The sequence below is a fragment of the Macaca mulatta genome, chromosome 7, assembly GCF_049350105.2.
Source record: "Macaca mulatta isolate MMU2019108-1 chromosome 7, T2T-MMU8v2.0, whole genome shotgun sequence".
NCBI classification, from domain to species: domain Eukaryota; kingdom Metazoa; phylum Chordata; class Mammalia; order Primates; family Cercopithecidae; genus Macaca; species Macaca mulatta.
This window is the reverse complement of record NC_133412.1, coordinates 146,949,547-146,972,630: the sequence shown is the minus strand read 5'-3', so window position 1 is coordinate 146,972,630 and position 23,084 is coordinate 146,949,547. Positions and strand designations below refer to the sequence as shown.

Here is a 23,084-nt window from a genome sequence, read left to right as displayed (position 1 = left end):
AGATCACTTGAGGTCAGGAGTTTGAGACCAGCCTGGTCAACATGGTGAAACCCTGTCTCTACCAAAAATACAAAAATTAGCCGGGGATGGTGGTGCATGCCTGCAATCCCAGCTACTTGGGAGGCTGAGGCACAAGAATCACTTGAACCCGGGAGGCAGAGGTTGCAATGAGCCAAGATCATGCCACTGCACTCCTGCCTGGGTGACAGAGCAAAACTCTGTCTCAAAAAAAAAAAAAAAAGGCCGGGCTTGGTGGCTCACACCTGTAATCCCAGCACTTTGGGAGGCCGAGGCAGGCGGATCACAAGGTCAAGAGATTGAGACCATTCTGGCCAACATGGTGAAACCCTATCTCTACTAAAAGTACAAAAATTAGCTGGGCATGGTGGTGCTTGCCTGTAATCCCAGCTACTCAGGAGGCTGAGGCAGGAGAATTGCTTGAACCTGGGAGGCGGAGGTTGCAGTGAGCCAAGATCACCACTGCACTCCAGCCTGGTGACAGAGCGAAACTCCGTCTCAAAAATAAGTAAATAAATAAAAGATGGGGTCTCACTATGTTGCTGAGGCTAGAGTGCAATGGCTAGTATTCACAGCTGTGATCATCGCACACTACAGCCTTTTCAAGAGATCCACCTGCCTCAGGCTCCCGGGTAGCTATGACGACAGGCACATATCTGGTTCCAATGTATGTTTTTCTTTTTCTTTTTTTTCCCCACATCAGATGGGTAATGTGCTGACAATATAACAAGGTTTGAGTTAGGCACATCTCACAGATGAAAGTGAAAAGCCAATTGTCACGCTTATGAACTACAAAAGGATACCAATTTACTTTTTTTTTTTTTGAGACAGGGTCTCACTTTGTTACCCAGGCTGGAGTGCAGTGGTGCAATCACAGCTCACTGCAGCCTAGACCTCCCAGGCTCAAAGTGAGCCTCCTGCCTCAGTTTCCTGAGTAGCTGGGACTAGAGGAGTATGCCACCATGCCTGGCTAATTTTTTTTTATTTTTTGTAGAGACAGGATCTCACTATGTTGCCCAGGCTGGTCTCAAACTCCTGGGCTAAAGTGATCTTCCCACCTTGGCCTCCCAAACTGCTGGGATTACAGGCGTGAGCCACCGTGCCTGGCCTCAATTTACTTTTTAAAATGGCTTTGTGGGGATGTAATTTGCATACCATCCAACTCACCCATATAAAGCTTATGATTCAGTGGGTTTTTTTTTTTTTTTAGTATATTCACAGAATTGTGCAACATTACCACAATCAATTTTAGAACATTTTCATAATTAAGTTACTTTTAAAGGAAACTTTGCATCATTCTCATAAGTGGAAAACCTGAATTATTTGCCACAAATGGAAGGCAAAACAAAAATAAAGTAAAGAGAGCTGGGCAATGTTATTAAATGCTATCTAGCTAGTGCTGCCTGTGAAGTATCTGAGCTTGAGACTTCTCTCTTTGCCAAAAAGGGAGGATGGGAAGTATTGAAGAGTTGTTGAAGACACACCAGCACTAAACTGAGACTCTCTCTTTAACATAATCAGAAAAACAAAAAGAAAACTGAAAAGAAAAATTACTTTTTCAATATATAATTTAATGCCACATCTCTGAGCCACCCAAAATCATCTTAAGTCTACATCCCCACGTGCCTCCTCCAGGTAATTTAAGTGACTTGCCCAGTGAAACACGGCTAGGTAGTGGCAGACTAAGCCTAGAATTCAGGCTTCTTAACTGCTAATGCTATGTCCTTTCCACTACGTCATAGTCCTCTTTGCAATCATTATTTTAAATTAGGTCAAGTGCCTGATGTGTGTGCTAGGCAGCCCTGTTACAGATTTATAAAGCACAAATTTTACAGCTAGAAGGCACACCAGAAACAATCTAATCTAACTCATTTCATTTTACAGACGAGAAAACCAACAAGTTTGTTCACTTAAGCATGTTTAGAATTGCCTGTCAGTCAATCAGCTAGAACATACAACCAACAATATAGCTATAAACAGCCCAGAATTACAATGACCTTTCTCCGGTCTCAGCCTTAAACCAAACTTCCGGATATCTCAGCCCTGTCACCAGGTCCTGGTTCAGCTTCAGTCTTGCTCTTTAATTTGGTCCGTTCTCACTTCTACGTGAGTAGTTTCCCCTTGACCTAAACTGCCTAGGTGGCTTTAAGGATCACAGAGGTGAGGGGAATTCACTGGTGGATTGAAGGAGTGTGTTATATGAGAAAGAAATGAGAGCTTCTCACGAACTGTGGAGGGTTTAAGATTTTATCCTACTTGCAAGCTAATAAGTGAGCCTGTCTCAGTTTCATGGATGCTGGCAGAAGACAGAAGACTTCTAGGTGTGTCTGAAACAAAAGGTCTTATTTGCTCATAGAAATAGCAATAGCAAAAATATTGACATTTTCTTGTGCTTGTTTCCTGAGTCCCAGTTCCCAAAGGCAATGCAAAGGGGGCCAGGTGACATCTGTACACACAGCAAGGCATATCACAAGAGAGCCTAGCTTTAAGCTTGGGGAAGCAGAATCTCTCTCTTTTTTTTTTTTTTCGAGTCAGCATCTTGCTCTATTGCCCAGGCAGTCATAGCTCACTGCAACCTCAAACTCCTGGGCTCAAGCAATCCTCCCGCCTCCGCCTAGGTGTGAGCTGAAGCACGGTGCTCAGAATCTTAGCTAATGGATAGTAAGCATGCTTTACTTTGCTCTGGGAAAGAAGCTCTCCTAAAAAGTTGGTCTGAAACAAAGGGCAGTGACTCTGCTCGCAAGGCATGCAGACATGGAAGAGACCCACGGAGAACTGTCTTCCAACAAGCATTATGTACCTGCAGTCTATGGGAAGTGAGCTCACGGTTCTCTGCCATACTGGAAGGCACAGGGTGGGGAAGATGGAGAACCAGAAGCCCAAGTCCACTAGTGCTTTCGGTTCTATATTGATTCTTACTGGTTTCAGTTATGGAAAGAGCATTTGGACGCTTGCTTGTGGATTTTGGCAAGTGTCTTATTTATTTTTTATTTATTTATTTTTTTGAGACGGAGTCTCACTCTGTCACCCAGGCTGGAGTGCAGTGGTGCCATCTCGGCTCACTGCAAGCTCCGTCTCCCAGGTTCACACCATTCTCCTGCCTTAGCCTCCCGAGTAGCTGGGACTACAGGCACCCGCCACCACACCCAGCTAATTTTTTGTATTTTTAGTAGAGACGAGGTTTCACCATGTGAGCCAGGAGGGTCTCGATCTCCTGACCTCGTGATCTGCCCGCCTCAGCCTCCCAAAGTGCTGGGATTACAGGTGTGAGCCACTGTGCCCGGCACGTGTCTTATTTTTTGCTGTATATAGCCCTCAATTCACAGTCTTGACCGGGTTTAGACAATTCAAATCATTCCTTTGCATAGCTATTAGAAAACCCTAGAAGCGGGCCGGGCGCGGTGGCTCAAGCCTGTAATCCCAGCACTTTGGGAGGCCGAGACGGGCGGATCACGAGGTCAGGAGATCGAGACCATCCTGGCTAACACGGTGAAACCCCGTCTCTACTAAAAAATACAAAAAACTAGCCGGGCGCGGTGGTGGGCGCCTGTAGTCCCAACTACTCGGGAGGCTGAGGCAGGAGAATGGCGTGAACCCGGGAGGCGGAGCTTGCAGTGAGCTGAGATCCGGCCACTGCACTCCAGCCTGGGCGGCAGAGCGAGACTCCGTCTCAAAAAAAAAAAAAAAAAAAAAGAAAACCCTAGAAGCTCCATAAATTCACAGTTGGGAGAAAGAATACAACCTTCCAAATTTTATTTGCTTCCTGAAAATCACGCATGCTGGGAGAATCCAGGGTGGCCACACTGCAGTTGGTTGTGGGATGTTCACTCATCTCTTGCATCATGTTTATTAATACCTAAAATAAATGTGGTAAGATCTAACAGTCACCATGATGTAGTCACCAAGATTCCTGACTTGGTCTAGTCTCTCATCTGAAATGAGGACTACATGGGCCATGAAGGAAGATGTTATTTGTTATGTGGGGTCCACATCTGAGGCAGATATTTTGTGTCTATAACCAAGACCTTGAATCCAGGCCTCTGGCTGTCAGGAATAATGGCTGTTCGTTTTATTCCTCTGCCTGGAGAAGAATAAATTCTTAGGCTAAAGAAAAGCCAAAGCAACTGAGGACAGGAGCTCAGAGATACTGCTGGAACCATACCAGGACCTGGGATGTGGTCCACAGAGGAATTCTGTGGCATTCCATGGGTCCTCAGGCTCTTTGCAATCAACTCAGATGGGAGTTAACCTGTTGACTGGACTCAGGCAATGAGTTCCTGGTAGGTGAGTCAGTGGCCACACCCTCCAACTGGGAGCAAAGAGCAAAAATTATGTCAGTAAAACAAGGCCGAGCACAATGGTACAGGGCAAAGGCCATTCGAGTGGGATATCCTTAGCTGATGATTCTAAAAGAGTGATGTGGGAACCAGAGATGTTCCCGCAGATGTGGTGGGCTGCTCTAGATATAAATATAAATATAAATATAAATATAAATAATATAAATATAAAGCTGACTATCCAAAGAGGTCCTTCTAGCTCATTGCCTCCTGAAGACCTCTATTTGGAATCGGGAAGTAAAAGGGGATAAATTAGAGGGATCATGGAGTCTTTTGCCCTGTCCAAACAATCCATAAACTAAAGCTTTTACGAAATTCCTTGGTGCTATTGTGAAGAATTTCAGTTCATGAAGATCCCTGAAGATCTGCAGTCCCCTATGGAGTCTATATACTGCCACACACCTGGTTGCTGTAATCCCCAGATAGTACCACACCCAGAAGAGGAAGACTTCCTTCTTCCCAAAAGCAGCTGTGGGCCCTAAAGTAATCTCATGAATGCCTAGCAACCTCTTGGTCTATGAACCCAAATGATACCTCCCACGTTATGCTAAGACTGATGTCCCAGGACCAACATGTATTACTGGCAGAGGACTGTGAAAATACTTCCTCCCCACTGTGCAGTGGGCTCTAACTTTTGAGCTGTGCCCACCAATAAATAGTGACCTATCTCAGACAAGAAAAAGCACACTGTGTGGGGTGAAAGAACCGGGCTCCAGCACAGCTGGCCAGTCTGGTCCCAGAAATGCCATGCAGGTTGCCTTGATGCTTGGATTTGTGTTTTTCTATCCATTATGAAAGACTGATTTACACACTCTGAGTGGTTGTACAGCCTTGCTGGGCTCCTGTGATCGTCAAACGCACAGAATTTCCACAGCAGCTTTGGAGAGCTGACTCCTGTTTACTTTTGTTAACCATTTCTACACTTGGCCTCCACATTTTGTGGCCTGCGAGGCTAACAAGTCTGAGAAGAAGCTTCAAGAAAGAATTTGTGAATTAGAGTTTATCCCTAAGCCAGGGGCCCGCAATCAGATTGTACTTTCAAGATACTGTCTCACGGCCAGGCATGGTGGCTCACGCCTGTAATCCCAGCACTTTGGGAGGCCAAGGCATGCAGATCACTGAAGGTCAAGAGTTCGAGAGCAGCCCGGCCAACATGGTGAAACCCCGTCTCTACTAAAAAAAAAAACTTAAAAAAATTAGCTGAGGCAGGAGAAGCACTTGAACCCAGGAGGCAGAGGTTGCAGTAAGCCAAGATTGCATCACTGTACTCCAGCCCGGGTGACAGAGTGAGACTCCATGTCAAAAAAAAAAAAAAAAAAAAAAGTAGACTGTTTCAGAGTTTGGGACTCAAGCCATTGACTTTCTAGTGGCTTGTTACTTTGGAAACCTTCTGGTGACCTAGCATCCTGGGACATTGCTTGGCCCACCTAGTTTGACTTTCTGCTCAGGCTCTTATATAAAAACCAGGGCTTCTAATACCTGGCATAGACACTTCACAGAGAACACCACATTTAGAAGACATCCCTGGGGTAATTTTCTATGGCTACTATAACAAATTACCACAGTTGTATATGGCTACTGTAACAAATTACCACCAACTTGGCAGCTTAAAACAACACAGACTCACTTTGGGAGGCCGAGACGGGCGGATCACGAGTTCAGGAGATCGAGACCATCCTGGCTAACACGGTGAAACCCCGTCTCTACTAAAATACAAAAAAAAAAATTAGCTGGGCGAGGTGGCGGGCGCCTGTACTCCCAGCTACTCGGGAGGCTGAGGCAGGAGAATGGCGTGAACCCGGGAGGCGGGGCTTGCAGTGAGCTGAGATCCGGCCACTGCACTCCAGCCTGGGCAACAGAGCTAGACTCCGTCTCAAAAAAAAAAAAAACAACACAGACTTTTTACCTTGCAGTTCTGTAGGTCAAAAATCCAATGCAAGTTTACCAGGCTAAAATCAAGGTGCTGGCTAGATCGTGTTCCTTTCTAGGGTTCCAGAGAATTTGTTTCCCTGCCTTTTCTGGCTTCCAGAAACTATCTGTATTTCTTGGGTCATGACCCCTTTTCTCCGTCTTCAAAGCCAGCAATGCTGTATGTCTTCAACCATTCATTCTTCCATAATCACACTTTCCTCTGACTCTGATTCCTCTTCTGCCTCTTGGTTCCACTTTTAAGGACCCTTGTGATTATAATGAACCTACTTGGATAATCCAAGATAATCGCTTTATTTTTTATGCATTTATTTTTTGGGGAAGGGAAGTCTGGTTGAATAACTGCTTTATTTTAAGGTCAGCTAATTAGCAAATCTTAATTGCATCTGCAACCTTAATTTCCCTTTTGTCATGAAACGTACCATATTCCCATATTTATTAGAATATGAACATTTGGGGGAAGATCTTTATTCTGCCTACTGCAGTTCCCTTCTGAATTACTTTTGGACAACCGGAGGTAAGTAAATGTAAAGACTTGCTGTGTCTGTCTTCCCAGTTGGACTGTGTTTGGGGAGGGTCAAGCCTTTTAATTTAGATTATTTTTTTTTTTTTGAGATGGAGTTTCACTCTGGTTGCCCAGGCTGGAGTGCAATGGCATGATCTCGGCTCACTGCAACCTCTGCCTCCCAGGTTCAAGTGATTCTCCTGCCTCAGCCTCCCAAGTAGCTGGGATTACAGGCATGGGCCACCACACCTGGCTAATTTTTTTGTATTTTTAATAGAGATGGGGTTTCCCCATGTTGGTCAGGCTGGTCTCCAACTCCTGACCTCAGGTGATCCACCCGCCTCAGCCTCCCAAAGTACTAGGATTACAGGTGTGAGCCACTGCGCCTGGCCATAATGTAGATTACATCTTAAATGTGCAGTCTATAACTGATCCAGTCCTCCCCATGAGCAGATGATGGTTGGGAGAATTTTTTTTCTTTTCTTTTTTTTTTTTTTTGAGACGGAGTCTTGCTCTGTCACCCAGGCTGGAGTGCAGTGGCGCAATTTCGGCTCACTGCAACCTCCACCTCCCAGGTTCAAGCGATTCTACTGCCTCAGTCTCCCGAGTAGCTGGGATTACAGGTGCCCGCCACTACGCCCAGCCAATTTTTTGTATTTTTAGTAGAGACAGGGTTTCACCATGTTGGCCAGGCTGGTCTCAAACTCCTGACCTCATGATTCGCCTGCCTCGGCCTCCCAAAGTGCTGGGATTACAAGCATGAGCCACCGTGCCTGGCTGGTTGCGGGAATTTTTAACTGACAGTCCAACTTGAGGGTGTGGGAGACATAGGATGTTGCTATCCATATAGAATCCTATTGTCTGGTGAATGATTTACTTGTTTAACTGATGCTTATAGAACGCTTATATGTAAGAGCTTTACAAACTAATTTAATTCTCATAACAACCTTATCAAATATGTACAATTGTTATTATCATCCTTGTCTTACAGATAAGGAAACTGAGGCACAAAAAGATTAGTAACCTGTCCAAGGTCACACAGATAGTATATGACAGAGATGGGCCTTGCAGCCAGGCAGCCTGTGGACCATCCTGAATCCTTGTTCCTAAGCCCCCATACCAAGCTGCCTTGTCCTCTTGGTTTCTGCTTACTCTTCAGGCCTTGCTGCTCTGCTATGCAAACTTGTGGTTCATTCTTTAGCAAAGCCGACCCCCTCCCTCCAACACTGGTTCCTCCCCATTGCAACTTGATGCTCATTTCTCCCTCTGTTCTCAGTGGTACAGACCCCTGACCTCCTCTGAGCTTGCTGTAGGGTCACCTTGCCCCATCAGGGCTGTCCCACACACAGCAGGCTGCTGGTTCCCAACGTGATATCCATGCCATGCAAGAATCAGGGGGACTCAGGAGAGCTCAGCCTCAGAGCTTCTCTCTGCCTACTCGGGTTTTTACTGCCAGGTTCACTTTGGCATGGCTGCCCCTGGTTGGGCATAAAACAGCCTTGGATACAGGTTCCTCCCAGAGTCCCTAGTGGGGAGCTGGGTGAGAGCCCCCTCTGTGTACGGAGTACCACTCATTAGGCAGTGCACCTGTCCAGACCCCATCCAAGACCTGGAGAGGAGGAATAAGCATGAGACCCTTCTGACCCTCTTCTCTCTCCTTACCCTTCCTACCTGCCAGCAGGCCAGAAAGGGAGTGGGGCTTTCTCCATCTTAGGTTCTCTCTATCTATCTTAGGGCTTTCTCTATCTCTATATTAGAGTTGGCCTTGCTGTTCTGGTGGAAATGGCCTCTGCTCTGCTAAGAGAGGACTCCAGGAGCTGGTCATTCAGGCATGGCCTTTGCTTTACTAAGGAGGGAGAATCTGGAAGGATTTGGAATATCTCTTAAGTCATAGCTAACCTCTTCAGCTATACAGTGGGACGCCAACACCCTGATGCCTGGCCTATCGAAGGCGTTCAGTGTGTGGTAGTTATTTATCACTTTATCTCTCTCTCTCTCTCTCTCCCCCTCTTTTTTTTTTCTTGAGATGGAGTCTTGCTCTTGTTGCCCAGGCTGGAGTGCAATGGCACGATCTCAGCTCACTGAAACCTCTGCCTCCCGGGTTAAGCAATTCTCCTGCCCCAGCCTCCTGAATAGTTGGGATTATAGGCATGTGCCAACATGGCCAGCTAATTTTTGTATTTTTAGTAGAGACAAGGTTTCACCATGCTGGCCAGGCTGGTCTCCAACTCCTGACCTCAGGTGATCCACCTACCTCAGCCTCCCAAAGTGCTGGGATTACAGGCATGAACCACCACACCCAGCCTTATTTATCAGTCTCTAAACCCAGAACTTTCACACTTCTTTATCTGAATCTAGGAAATTTGTTTTACATTCTGACACTGCACGAATGTACCTATATAGTACATAATTGAAACAAATGCTACACAAAACAATACTTATTATTACTTAATGCAATACAACCAATATTGCATGCAATACTTAATGCAATGCAAAAAGTTAAGTTTTAATATATTCTCTTTTTGTAAAAAGAAACACCCTGGTGCTGACCCATAACCCCTCTCCTGAGACAGACTTACTTTCCCCCTTCTCTGAGATCTCATAGTGCTCTCTGCAAAGCTCAACTCGAATACTTCTCATACTGCATTGCAATGTATGTCATTCTCTCCCACTAGGGACTTTGTTCTTTTCATCTTTGCATCCCTAGCATACACAGTAATAGACATCCAGTGAGTGTTAACTGAAGAAGTGAGTGGAAAATGCCTGTCTGAGCTGGGCATGGTGGCACATGTCTGTAATCCCAGCACTTTGGGAGGCTAAGGCAGGCAGATCACCTGAGGTCAGGAGTTCAAGACCAGCCTGACCAACATGGTGAAACCCTGTCTCTACTAAAAATACAAAACTTAGCTGGACGTAGTGGCGGGAACCTGTAATCCCAGTTACTTGGGAGGCTGAGGCAGGTGAATTGTCTGAACCCAGGAGGCAGAGGTTCCAGTGAGCTGAGATCATGCCATTGTACTTCAGCCTGGGAGACAGAGTGAGACTCTGTCTCCAAAAAAAAAAAAAAAAAAAAAAAAGACAATGTCTGTCTATGTGCTCAACACAACAGAAAAGGATGGTACTTCCCCTCTATGGTGCCACATGATGCCTAGTGTGGTGTTGGAGAGCGCAGACCTTGGCAGTGAGCAACCGGGCTCAGGGAGGAATTCCTATGGATAGGAGTATATCCGCCTCCTGCAGAGAGGACCTAAATGCATAAAGAACTAGGACCAGCGACTTTAACCATTTCCCCCCTCCTTGGTTTTTTTCCCTGAAACGATGTGTTTGCATCCCCATGCTAGAATGCCTTTCTGTCCTCCACAGTAATTTAATTATATAAAACTGACTGTGCAGACTCAAAATTTGGGGCATTTGGCATTCTTGCAAAGCCAGACTCTAGGAAACATGCCCATTGCTGAACACATTGGATGTGGTTTAGGTAGCAAAGCAAATGACCTAACAAGGAATATATGTGCTGAGCCTAGTTCCTGTTAAATTAATAGATTCACGTTCTGGCACATCCACAACCTCACAAGTCATAGCAACCGGATGACGGCATGGCAACACAGCAGCTGCGGCCACTGTACATGAGAAAAATCAGAGCCTAGTGTCTCTGGAGGGAAAACAGAAACGGCCTCTACAATTGCTGGCTTGTACTGGATTGACTGAAGCGAGGGAGCCGTGGGGGCAATCACAAGTAGATGCCTGCCCTGGTCAGGGATTGAGTATGACATCTCTCCTGCTTCCTGAACCTTTGTTTTATATTTTAAAAGTAAATAATTTGTTCCAGCCAGAGAGGAAATGATGCTGAGAGAAAGACACCATCACGTGGACAGAATGTTCTCCCTCGCCCTAGCAGCAGTGTGGAGTTGATCCTTATCAGTGATAGTCCAGGACTTGCTCTTCAACAGCAGGACCACAAGCCTTTCTTCCTAGTTTTTTGACCTTCCACCCCAACCAAAATCGCCTACCCCTTCTGGCTGCCAGGGTTGAAGGCCCTTCTTGCCAACTCTCCTTCTAGGATGAAGCCCTGACTCCACAGCCACTGTTTGGGCCAAGCCCTTAGGGATCAGGGTAAATGCCCGGAGATGGAGGAAGAGGATGCCTGGACAGATGTCAATTCTGATGACACAAAAACATCTGCATGTGCTGTCAGGTAGGTGACACCCAATACCAGGGCTGCCTGGGACCGAGCAGGAGTCCACACCCCCTGACCTAGTTTAAAGTCAAGAATGACCCTTGCTCTGCAAAAGGACTGAGAGCTGGGCCTTCTGTTCTTGGGGTTTGTGTCTTACGCTTAGATCTGGCTCCGGCCCCTGCTTTCCTTTCCATGTTCTATCAGGAAGGCCATGCAGGGTTGTCACTGAGTCCCCATGGATTCTCTACTGGTCTCTGTCTTATTAGTGGCCGTGTAATGAATTCCTCAAAACACAGCAGCTTAAGACAACATTTATTATCTTATAGTTTCTGTGGGTGAGGAATCCAGGCAGCTTAGCTGGGTGCCTCTGCCTGAAGGGCCTGAGGGAGGCCCTTCAGCTATTGGCTGGGGTTGAAGGTCTTATCTGAAGTCTTGATTCATATAGGGGAAGAAGAGGCATCCCTTTCCAGGTTCTCTCAAATGGTGGTTGGCAGGCCTAGCTCCCTTTCTACCAGGCTGCCTTAGGACGTGGCAGTTGGCTTCCCCCACAGTGAGCGTTCCGAGAGAGCGAAAGGCATAGAGAGGACCGAGTACGGAAGCCGCAGTTTTTTTTATAACCTAGTCTCAGAAGTAACATCACATCACTGGCCATATTCTATTTGTCAGAACTCAGTCAATGAATTCAGCTTACACTTAAGGGAGAGGATTATACAAGGGTATGAATACCTGGAGGCAGAGATCATTGGCAGGGGGTGCATCTTAGAGGCTGTCTACCACATCCTCCACATGGTGCCCTGGTACTCCAGCAACTGCCACCCTATATAGAGAGAAAAGCAATGTATGTGTAAGTGTCAGGCCTTCACACATTTACACTGTCTGCTAATTACTCCTGGGCATGCAGAAATACTGAATATTCATGAAATTGTGACTGAAAATTTGGAATCACATACAGAACAAAAAAAAATTCAACTCTTGTTTTAGCAAATATGGAGTATCACATGATTGCCTTTAGAAGCCTGGATAACATATTCTCTCTACTCATTGGTTGCCTTAAGCAGAATGCCCTAAGGAATTACTTCTATTTATTCCAAAATTGAAATGGGCAATCCCTTCACCATCTTCCCACAACAGTGTGATGTAAGAAGAATTTCAGAGAAGTTTAATTATTGAGTCTAATGATGCACTTATTTCTCAAAGCTGTATTATTTTTCTTGCATTGCACATTTTGTATTTATGATGTGCCATTAATGTTTTAGTAAAAATCAGAACTAGGGCGAAGCAGCTGCAACGTGGAGGATTTCATGTTGCTAGGAGAGCTTCGATCTTCATATTTCCTATCTTTGGGTGAATCTGTGGCTTTCCATGAGGGATTAACACAGACCTGGGGATCATTTCCCAAATGTCATTTTCCACCAGTCTTACATCCACCTTTCTGAACAAAGCCTTCACTCAAGTCTATGGTTTCCTGTGTTTTCATAAAAAGATGAAGCATTGGAAGGGGTAGGTTTTATCTGGCCAGTGTGCTAGGAGAAGCAGTATTTGGGGAAAAAAGGAAAATTGTTGAGCCCTAACATGCTTTTGAACCACCTATTAAAAGATCCCTGTTTTCCACGACAAGCTACAATGAAGCTAATGTTTCTGTTATGAAAGCCCTTTACTGCAGTTTCGAATGTCTTTTTGTTTGTTTGTTTTTGTTTTCACCAGCAAAGGCTAACCCCGTTTTTTCTCCAGCCTTATGGGATCAGGAGTTCTTCCTTCAAGACTGCTGTTTAACTACTTGGTTGCTACTTACCCTAAAGGTGGCTTTCCGTTGTACTTTTTAATAAGGTGAACACATTTATTTTTAGCAATGATAAATTTCAGGATTACTATTGCCTGAAGCTGCCCTTCTCATGCCTCCACCCTACCCTCTAAGTCACTCTTGACCGGTGATGAAACAGAATGCATCAGACTCCATTCTCTGTGAGTTGAGTGTAAAGGAAGAGGTGGAAATCGCGGGGGAGGATTAGAACAGAAACCATGCTGCAGCCCCAGCTTCAGCTTGGGCGCTGAAATAGCCCCCAGAAGTGTGATACGTGGTAAACGTCTTGCTCACTTATAACCCGTAGAAATGACAAGGAACATCATGCAGACTTTTAGAGAGAACGTGGGGACTGGGACCCTTGTTTTAAGGCCCACTTTAGGCATTATTTAAGAACACAGCGCACACTGCTTTCTGACATGACATTTTTAGCCCCAGCACCAAACAGAAAAACTTTTTCTTTCCCCTCCCCAACCCCTTTGTTTGTGTACTGGTGTTTCTCCTGGAACCCCAGCTTTACAGGGACCCTGAACCCCACCACCACCTTCCAGACCAGCCTGAGACCAGGGGACTCCAGCGCGGGTCCCCGGATCGCACTTGGGCGCGGAAACGACGCGGCTGGAGCGAGCCTTCCCTCCCAGGCGGGTGCAGGCTAGGCGGCCGGCCGCGCAGGGCTGCCCACTCCCCCGCAGCTGAGGGCGCGCAGAGCTGGGAGACGGCGCCTGGGACAAGGGGCGCGCGGAGCCGGGGGCGCGGGCGGGGCAGGCGGCTGCAGGGCCCGGCGCGCCACCGCGCGAGCGGCTGGGTCACAGCCCGGGCCGCGCCGCCAGCTCCGCGAGGAAGTGACGACTGCGCAGTCCCGAGAGCAACAAAGTTTGAGTCTGCGGGCCGCGCTCGCCTGCGCCCCCCGCCCCTCCGAGCCGCCCGGGGATCCAGCACGCAGGTGAGCCGTGGGCTCGGCGCCCCCTCCCGCCACCGGGCGCCTGCGTGGGGCTCGGAATCGTTCCGGGGCTCGGGCTGGGCCGCGCGGGCGCGGATGTGGCGGGCCGGGTTGGGCCGGGCGCCGGGGTGCGGGGGCGCTGCAGGGAGGGAGCTCGGCGGCCGGGGTCAGGGCGCCGGGCTGCGCCGGTGTTGTCGCCGCTTTGCCGCGGGACTTCAAACAGCAAGGGCTGCAGCGGGACCAGCTCCAGGTGCCGTTGGCCAGAGAAGGAGTGGGGGGTAAGGGGCTTTCCGGGGCCTACGTTTGCAGCCAGCCCTCCGCCCAGCGCCTCCATCCCTGCAGGCTGGGCGCAGCTCTCGGCCCCCGCCCGGTGCTTCCCTGGGAAACGACCTCTTCCTCTTCGCAGCCCTTGTCGAGGGCGCAGGAAGGAAGTTAAAGAACTTTCCCCGGACTTTTATTTGCTCGGCCTCCCTGGGACGAAGAGCAGAGCAGTTCGGAAGTTTGGGAAAACAACCCCTACGCATTTCCAGAAAACCAAACCGGAATTGCCCCCAAGCCCCCTTGAAATGAATCGCTCCCGATTCCCCCTCCACCCTCCTCCCCAACCGCGTCCCAAACCTGACAGTGATCGCTAAGGCCTAACACTTTGCAATTTAGCCATAAAAACTGTCAGCACACCCACGTACATATGTGAGTGTTTTCTATATAAAACTCAGAAACCCGCTTCCAGCGGACTCTGTGGCATCTCGTTCTTTTCTGTTTCCTAAAACTGCAAGGGCTGCAGGAATGTGCTGCAGGAACTTTGATGGTGGTTCCTGCCGCCCTCGGTAGCCTCGTGGCGCAGGGTTTTTTTAAAGAACAGCTAAGAAGTTTGGGACATCCCTGCAGAGTAACTCGGGGCTGGCGGCCCGGGCCAGCGGCGAGACTGCAACTGTAGTGGCGGCGGCGGGGACACGTTGGTGTGTGCAGGAGAGTGCGTCCGAGCCGTGGAGACTCGAGATGGGGTGTCCTGGAGGTTGAATGGTGCAGTTCCTAGCAGCAGCTTCCTGCCGGCCTGTAATTACAGCGTGATTGCACAGTCAGGCATTGTTGGCGTGGATGTTTATACACAGGCTATTGTGCAAGACCTCGGTGGTGGCTAACAAAACGCAGCTTTGCATTGCAAATGCCCAGGATAGATCTGGGTCTGAGCTGCAGTCTCCAAATTCTTTTTGCCCTTTAACCCTAGCTAGGTGATTTATTTCTTTACCTCTCTCTCACTTTTGACGACTTCTCCAAAGCCTGAGATGTGGGGTGGACTTGGAAGGCCACTACACTCCTATCTTAGGCAGCCTGAAAACTATCCCAGGAACTGTACCCTTATTTGTCTCCGGAGAAAATGTGGGATGACGTCAGCAGGAAAAGGAGATGGGAGATGGCTATCAACCTCTCTAAACGGGAAAGCTGTTTGAATTGGCAAAATTGCACGGGTGGCTGGGTTGGGGCTGAGTTGCAAAGAGGACTCGTCAGACCATGTGTGACTGAGCTGGCGTGCTAGACTTTAAGCCTGGAAGTGTCAGCTGCAGAAACTTAGTAGGTGGTGGGTCCTAATTCCTTTATTGTGCTCTGGGCAAAGAGGAAACGTGCAAGTGCTGGCACTTTTGTCTGTGCTGGTGGTCTGGGTCTGGGAGGGGCAGAGGAGTGACTCATGCACATTTTCTCCAGAGGAGCCCTAGGCCCACTTTCTTAGCAGGGACTGCGGCACAGACCAGGGCAGGGATCCTCCCATCTGCCATGCTGCCTTGCAGGAAGGGAGCCAAGCCTGCAAGTATGGAAAGAAGGCAGTTTCTTGTGAGGGCCTTACAGGGGGATAATTGTATAGAGAAATTTAAAACACAGTAAAAAAAAAAAAAAAGCATGTATTGGATTTGTGCAGGACCGTTGTTTTCACATTCTAAATCTCAACCTGATAACTCCCTGTCCTAGGCAGAAGATACTCATGGGGAGCACTCAGCCCAGCTAGGTTGCTGTGTGGCTAGGTGGTAGCACCTTATTCTGGGCATGGGCAGCCTCTTTTCTCAGAGTGGCAGGTACTGATGATTCCAGTGCACTGGAGTTTCTCCATGCCTGGCCTTCTTTCCAGCCAAGTATCTGAGCTTCACTTGGAGGAAAAATGCTGTTTTGCAGCCTCGTGCCAGGTGTGTGTCACAGGCACAGTGACCGTTTGTCAAACCAAAAGATTAGGGCACAGTCCCTGGCAGGTACCTGTGTGCTTCCAGAAACTCGAGGACAAACATGTAAAATCAGGACAGTTCTGGAAAGTCTGGCATGTATGGTTACAGTTGCCACAGGGGAATGAGGTTTGAGCAAAAGTAGCACTATGGTAGGAGTCACCACAGGTTGCACAACCCTCTGCTCTAGAGACATTTGGTTTTTACTGATCTTGACTGTGAAGGTCCTGGTTAGCTGGATCACCTGACCAGGACTGCCATAATGAAGGCCTGCTGGTGCCTGGCGCTAGTCTTGAGGGGCAGGAGAGGGAAGCTTCCCTTCTGACCCCAAAGCTTTGAGTTTGCCGTCCTTTGTGTTCGTGTGGAACTTACAGAGACTGAAAGTGGCCCAAAGCCCTCCAGAGTGTGGCTGGGAGAGTGGAGGGGAGGGGTGCCTTGCAAAGGCCAGAGAAAGAGGGAAGCCAGGCTCCAGGGAGCTGCGGAGCCACATGCAGGCCCCGCACCTTCAGTTCCCTCTGGCTGATTTTTGTGCATAACTCAGGCCCTTTCCCTGGCTTGCTCAGCTTTGCCTCTGCATTCAGGGAGCTTGTCCCGAAGTTGTTACACAGAGACAGAGTCATAACCCTGACTTCCTCCTTCACCTTACCTAAACGTTGGTTTATGACTTGAAGTTGTTGCCTAGTTCACGGCGCCCGAGCAGCCCTGCCTACTGCCTCGCCATGCACCATTAGGAACAACAGTGAAAAAGCTCTGATTCAAAACTTGACAAGAGATTTTAAAAACAGTTTTATTGTTCTAAGAGGAAAAAATATTGGAGGTAATTAGGGAACCCAGCAACTCTGGCAGAAACCCTGACGTGCCACTGAGAGAAGCTGATGCAGGAGTGCCCTGGAGAGGGTGATCTTCAAAGGGAGGCTGCCCAGGCCCGGTATTGCTATTTCCGTTCATCTGCCCCTTCCTAGCTACCCCACTTCCTACACCACAACCCAGTGTTTTGACATCACAACTCACCCCCAAAAAAGGAGGCTGAACACCCCCAGCTAAAGAGGGCATTCCAGTCGCGTGAGAATGCGCTGGTTTTCCAGACACCGCGGCTGGCAGTTCTGTCCTGCAGATTTGTTTCGTTCTTTAAAATGTGCCCCTCTTCATTTCTTGTTCTCACTGAAGCATCTCTTTGTGAGCCCCTTAAACCTTCTTTTTTCTCGTCTGCATGACACAGGGCAAACGCTTTACGACTTTCTGTCTCAAGTGCCACTTGAAATACACACAGGGCTTTGAATAAGCTTCGGATAAAGGCCTGCTCTGTAATCTCACTTAAAATGCCTCTTTGCAAGGGTCACCTTCCTGCTCAGCAACCTTCAATGGCTCCCCACTGTCTGCATGGTAAGGATCAAACTTCTAGGCCAGCAGTCAGGGCCCTTCTCCACAGGGGTCTGACCTTTGCGGCTCTCCCGTCCTAACCCTCGGCTCTGACCCGGTGACCCACTCTGTGTGTTTGTCCGAACTACTGGTGGCAAGAATTCCTACCTCTCAGCTTCCCCAGAGGACTGGAATGCCTCCTTTCTCTCATCCACTTGGCTCAGTCCTGCTCCCCTTACAGTCCTGTTCGTGTCCCCCTCCTTGAGAATTTCTCCCTGTCCCACCCTGTGGGCCTCCCCCTGGGACTCCAGCAACATCAGCCTGGGCCCTGTGCTGAGGAAAACCTTGAGTCCTGGTCTGAGGATTTTCACCTTCTCTTTTGGGCCATGACTTTAATCATATCCCCTGTTCAGCTCCTTAAACGAGCCTTTGGGTGAATAAATATTATAATTCTTCAACTAAACTGGAAGCCCTGTTTTATATATCTTTGTATCCCCAGGCCTGGTGCCCCACTCATATCAAGTCTCAATAAATGTTTTATGATGCTGATACAAAGAGCAGTGGCCATCAGATTTTGTCCACTTGGACACCCAAGTCAAGCTCCAAAGGCCGTGGTCCCTGGTCTCAATTCTGAACATTAAGCCAAGCCTGCCTCCTCTGCTTGTTAGCCGCTCTCAGGCTCCTCCTGGCTTTGCACCTCTTTCTTTTGCTCCATTTCCAGCATCCCTTTCCTGACTGTCGGTATCTGCCCAGCTTTGGCACTGGCTCCTTTTGTCCCAGTCAGCCTGCCCTGTGATGCCCTACGCCTCTGCTCTGGCTCTGTGGTGAGACAGTTTCTTACTTGGGTTGGCCTGACTTTCTGAGGAACCAATCTGATAGAAGGAGGCAGGACCAACTTGCAGGCAAGACTTGTGAAGACAGCCAGGCATGGTGGCTCACGCCAGTAATCCCAGCACTTTGGGAGGCCGAGGTGGAAGGATCCCTTGAGTCTAGAAGTTCAAGACCGGCCTAGGCAATGTGACAAGACCCCTTCTCTACAAAAAATGCAAAAAATTAGTCAGGCATGGTGGCACGTGCCTGTAGTCCCAGTTACTTGGGAGGCTGAGGTAGGAGGATTGCATGCCACTGCCCTCCAGCTTGGGTGACAGAGATTCTCTCTCAGAGAATCTCTGAGAATGGTGGCATGCACCACCATGCCTGACTAATTATACATATACATATATATATATATAAATATATATATAAAAAGATTGTGAGGAGGGCAAAGAGAGGTGTCCTGGTTGGCCGGATACATGTTTTGCCCAAACAGGTGTTGAACATACAAAAACCAGGCTAAACTATAAAACTTGAGTTTTAGGGAGATCCTGGCTGAACCCTAGCATTGGACTTGGCTAGGAGGACTGTGTTGCCTTCAGCCAGTCCTCATGCTGTTAATCACAACCTTGCCTCATAAGCCAGATTCTTTCTTTTTTGAAAAATAATTTGCATACCATAAAATGCACGTATAAGCTAGATTCTTTTAAAGTTTTGTTTTATTTAAAAATAGAATCTGGTGGATTCCTTTTCTTTATTCCACCCAGGCTGGAGTGAAGTGGTGTGATCTTGGCTCACTGCAACCTCTGCACCCCAGGTTCAAGCGATTCTCCTGCCTCAGCTTCCTGAGTAGCTGGGATTATGGGTGCCTGCCACCATGCCCGACTAATTTTTGTGTTTTTAGTAGAGACAGGGTTTCCCCATGTTGGCCAGTCTGGTCTCGAACTCTTGACCTCAGGTGATCCACCCGCCTTGGCCTCCTTAACCTCAAAAAGTGTTGAGATAACAGGCATGACCCACCGCAGCTGGCCTGAAGTCAGTTTTAATTGAAAGTTATTAATAAACGTAAAAGGGTGAAACTGTGATTTACATATTTCTGATAAGTTATGTATACACTGAATTTAATAAATCAACATTTTTTCAAATCTGCTATTTTACAAAATAATCAACTTTTAGAACTGGATAGGATCTTACGGACTATTATCATCCAGCCCCAGTTTTATAGTAACTGTAGTAACAGCATCTCTGATAATCCTGTGGTTAAGGATTTAAAGCTCAGAAGGAAACCTGTGCTAACTCTCATTTTAACTGAGGCTTAGAGAGGATAAGTTCCTTCTCCAAGTTCACACAGCTGTTGAATGGAAGAGTCAGGCACAAACCCCATTCTCCATTTCCACTGGCCATCCTGCATTGATAATTAGTCATCATAATCATCAGTTTCAGCCGGTCTATTTGTAAACGAAGGACTCCGTCTCCTCAGTTTCCCTGAGGCAGTACTCAAAGATTTAAAAAGATGAAACTTAAAAAACAACAACAAAACAAAACAAACAAAAAAAACCCTGGGGGTGAAGAAGAGGTCTTTAAGAGAGTGGGATGTGTATTTAATAGCTTTTACCATTATATTGTCTCATTGTAGTTTTAGTGGATCTTAGTTGCTATCAAAGCCCCCAAAGTTTCCTACCCAGGCTCAGCTGGCCAACAAGATTACTTACTGTTTTCTAAGTGCAGAACATGGGTTGAACAACACCAAGAAGACAGAGGAATGCTCCCGGTTCCCAAGAGATAGGCAGGAGAAGGCCCAGGAACACAGACATGGCACTGCTTGAACAGCCAGTTACTGCAGGCCTGACTGTCCTCACCGGGCATTTGTGGAACAGCTGCAGTGCTCTCAACCATGTGTGTGGCACAATGAGTGTGCAAAACAGAGTGCCATGTGCTCCTTACCCGCAGGAGGCTTCAAGCCTAGCTCCTGAGATAGGTCACACCCATGCATGAGTGAGTGAAAGAATGAAGAACCCGAGGGAAAGTCCCTTATAAACGATGATGGGGAAGGTCACTACTGTTACGGCTATGGCCACTTTTCTTTTTCTCCATAGCTGGGGAAGTCAGATCCTAAATGCATGTGGTCAGCACAGCTTCCTTGGAGAGAGGGTGGAAGAAATCCTGAGCCTTTCCACCACCTCTAGAGCAAGTGGAAGAGGGTGGGATGGGGGAAGAACCGAGAGTGAATCTGTCACTGGGAGAATATAATTTGATGGAGTGGCGTTTTCTGGGGGTCAGATTCTAAAGTCAGTGTGTAATATGAAATATAAGAATATAATTGGCCAGGCGCGGTGGCTCACGCCTGTAATCCTAGCACTCTAGAAGGCCGAGGCTGGTGGATCATGAGGTCGGGAGGTCGAGACCATCCTGGCTAACACGGTGAAACCCCATCTCTACTAGAAAATACAAAAAAATTGGCTGGGTGTGGTGGCAGCGCCTGTAGTCCCAGCTACTCAGGAGGCTGAGGCAGGAGAATGATGTGAACCCGGGAGGCGGAGCTTGCAGTGAGCAGAGATGGAGCCACTGCACTCCAGCCTGGGAGACAGAGCGAGACTCCATCTCAAAAAATAAATAAATGAATAAATAAAAGAATATAATCAAGATTAACCTTGAAAGTCCTTTAGGAGGGCACCAGGTAGGCAACAGACACACTGGCTCTTGATGCGTAAATTCACCTTAGCCTGCTCCTCTAGTTCTGGAAGAAGTTGCACTTTTTTTTTTTTCTGAGATGAAATCTCGCTCTGTAGCCCAGGCTGGAATGCAGTGGTGCAATCTCGGCTCACTGCAACCTCCACCTCCCAGGTTCAAGCGATTCTTGAACCTCAGCCTCCCAAGTAGCTGGGACTACAGGCGCCCACCACCACGCCCGGCTCATTTTTAAATTTTTTTATTTATACTAGACACAGGGTTTCACCATGTTGGCCAGGCTGGTCTCGAACTCCTAACCTCAAGTACTCCATCTGCCTCAGCCTCCCAAAGTGCTGGGATTACAGGTGTGCGCCAACCATGCCCAGCTATTCTTGTTCTATTCTGCTTTTTTCAGTTTTGGTTTTGTTTTTTTTCCTTTTCCTCCTACCTCCCTAACCTCTTCCTTCCTCCTATCTTCCTTTGTCTTCTGTCTCTGCTAAGCTTGACCATTTGAATTTGCATAAGTTAAATGAACAGGTGAAGAGATTCCATTGTCCTATGTCTCATGAGAAGGTCATGGGGGCTGTAAGTTAGGAAATCATCATGTAAGATTAAGCAGGAAAGGCTCTTAGACTAAGTGGGCAGGGTGCAGTGGAGAGGAGATCCATGGAGTAGGTTTTAAACTGCGGTTATATCATCCAGGATTGCAGATGAAAAACCTGTGCTTGGGTTGACCCAGCCCTGGTGTGGGGCTGGGAGAGGGCAGTGCCCACGTTCAGCAGACACTTTACACTAGGGGCCTAGCCCTCCATGTCCCCTCCCCAGCCTCCCCATTACAGGCCACTACAAGATGCTTGCAAGGAATCAACCAGCAAGATGTGTCTGCTTCCTCTATGGCCTCCCCATAGCACATGCTCTGTGACAACCTAGAAGCCGATAGCCACTCCCTGACCCCCTCTTCCATGTGCACTAGAGGTGGTGGAAAGGTTCAAGATTTCTTCCACCATCTCTCTAAGGAGGCTGTGCTGACCACATGGCATTTAGGATCTGACTTCTCCAGTTACGGAGGAAAAGAAAAGTAGCTGTAACCACAACAGTGGTGACCTTCCCCATCACGTTTTTTTTTTCCCGAGACAGAGTCTCATTTTGTTGCCCAGGCTGGAGTGCAGTGGCGCAATCTCAGCTCACTGCAACCTCCACCTCCCAGGTTCAAGCGATTCTCCTGTTCTCCTGCCTCAGCCTCCGGAGTAGCTGGGATTACAGGCGTATGCTGCTGTGTTCAGCTAATTTTTGTATTTTTAGTAGAAACAGGATTTCACTATGTTGGCCAGGCTACTCTTGAACTCCTGACCTCAGGTGATCCACCTGCCTCGGCCTCCCAAAGTGCTGGGATTACAGGCATGAGCCACTACGCCCGGCCCCCATCATGGTTTATAAGGTGCGTTCTATCAGGTTCTTCATTCTTTCACTCACGCATTTATTGAGCCCTTACTGTGTACTTGGCTCTGTACTTGGTACTGGGGATACAAAGATAAAGAAGCTTTAAGGTGCTCATGGTCTGTGAGGGAGACAAACATCTACAAAAGCAAAGAGTAGTTAAGTACTGCAGGTGTCAATATCAAGGTGTTCAGGGGGCTCCTGCTCTCAGAGGAGAGGACTGGCCACTTCTACCATGGCCATGGGAGACAGGCATGTCAGGAAAGGTTTAGGACAACCCCAGTGCCTTGCATGGTACTTGTGCCTGGTGAATGCTATGGAATTAATGAATGAGAGGCGTCCTGGACAAGCTGTTTGAGCTGAGTGCTGAGAAGCAAGTAGGCATCCACCAGGTGGCAAAGGGAGTCAGGGCATTCTAGGTACAGGGAGCAGCTCAGACGAGGCCTGGAGGCACAACACGACACCATTTGCTCTGAGGACTGAAAGTGGTAGGGCAGTGGAGCACCGCTGATAGGGGTGCAGAAAGGGGCAGGCAGGTCCGGGCCATGGGCCAGAGGAGCCCGTGTGCAGGTAGAAGGAGATGCTGGCATAGCTCAAGTCTTAGGTCTGCCCACAGCAGAAGCTGACTGTAGCTAAATTGAGGAGAAAAGAAATGTATTGGAAGGCTATCTGGTAGCTCACTGAATGTCCGAGAAGGCTGGAGAACGAAGCTCAGAAATTGATCAGGACTCGTGGGAAGTTGGGTGGCTGGAACCAAAGCCACGGTGACGATGCTGCTGACCTGGCATCACTGCTGCCAGCGGACCTAGATGCTGCCACCCCCTCCAGAATGAGTACTGAACTCTCCTCACTTTTTTGTGCCACTCATTCCAGACGCGAAGCCTCGGC

General features: G+C 48.1%; 2 protein-coding genes and 1 non-coding gene across 6 annotated transcripts in view; 1 reads left to right on the top strand and 2 right to left on the bottom strand.

Annotated features, from left to right (window-relative positions):
* Positions 1-18,175, bottom strand: part of LOC144330367 (uncharacterized) — a 35,884-nt gene extending 17,709 nt beyond the window's left edge. Inside the window, exons 1-2 of the mRNA XM_077941394.1 lie at positions 13,312-18,175; positions 11,693-11,783 (exon numbers count right to left, since the gene is read on the bottom strand). Of these exons, the coding sequence (XP_077797520.1) occupies positions 13,574-14,041 (468 nt within the window). The 5' untranslated portion in view covers positions 14,042-18,175 and the 3' untranslated portion in view covers positions 11,693-11,783; positions 13,312-13,573. The remainder of the gene's footprint in view (positions 1-11,692; positions 11,784-13,311) is intronic.
* LOC114680053 (small nucleolar RNA U13) lies at positions 716-819 on the bottom strand. The gene has a single exon (XR_003732127.1). It is a non-coding gene; the product is annotated as a small nucleolar RNA U13 (small nucleolar RNA).
* The window catches only part of MIDEAS (mitotic deacetylase associated SANT domain protein), a 75,063-nt gene continuing 62,419 nt past the window's right edge, over positions 10,441-23,084 (top strand). For 2 of the 4 annotated variants that reach the window (XM_015144040.3, XM_077937787.1), the window contains exon 1: positions 13,604-13,710. The gene's annotated coding sequence lies outside the window, so the exon portion shown is untranslated. 4 annotated transcript variants of the gene reach the window in all.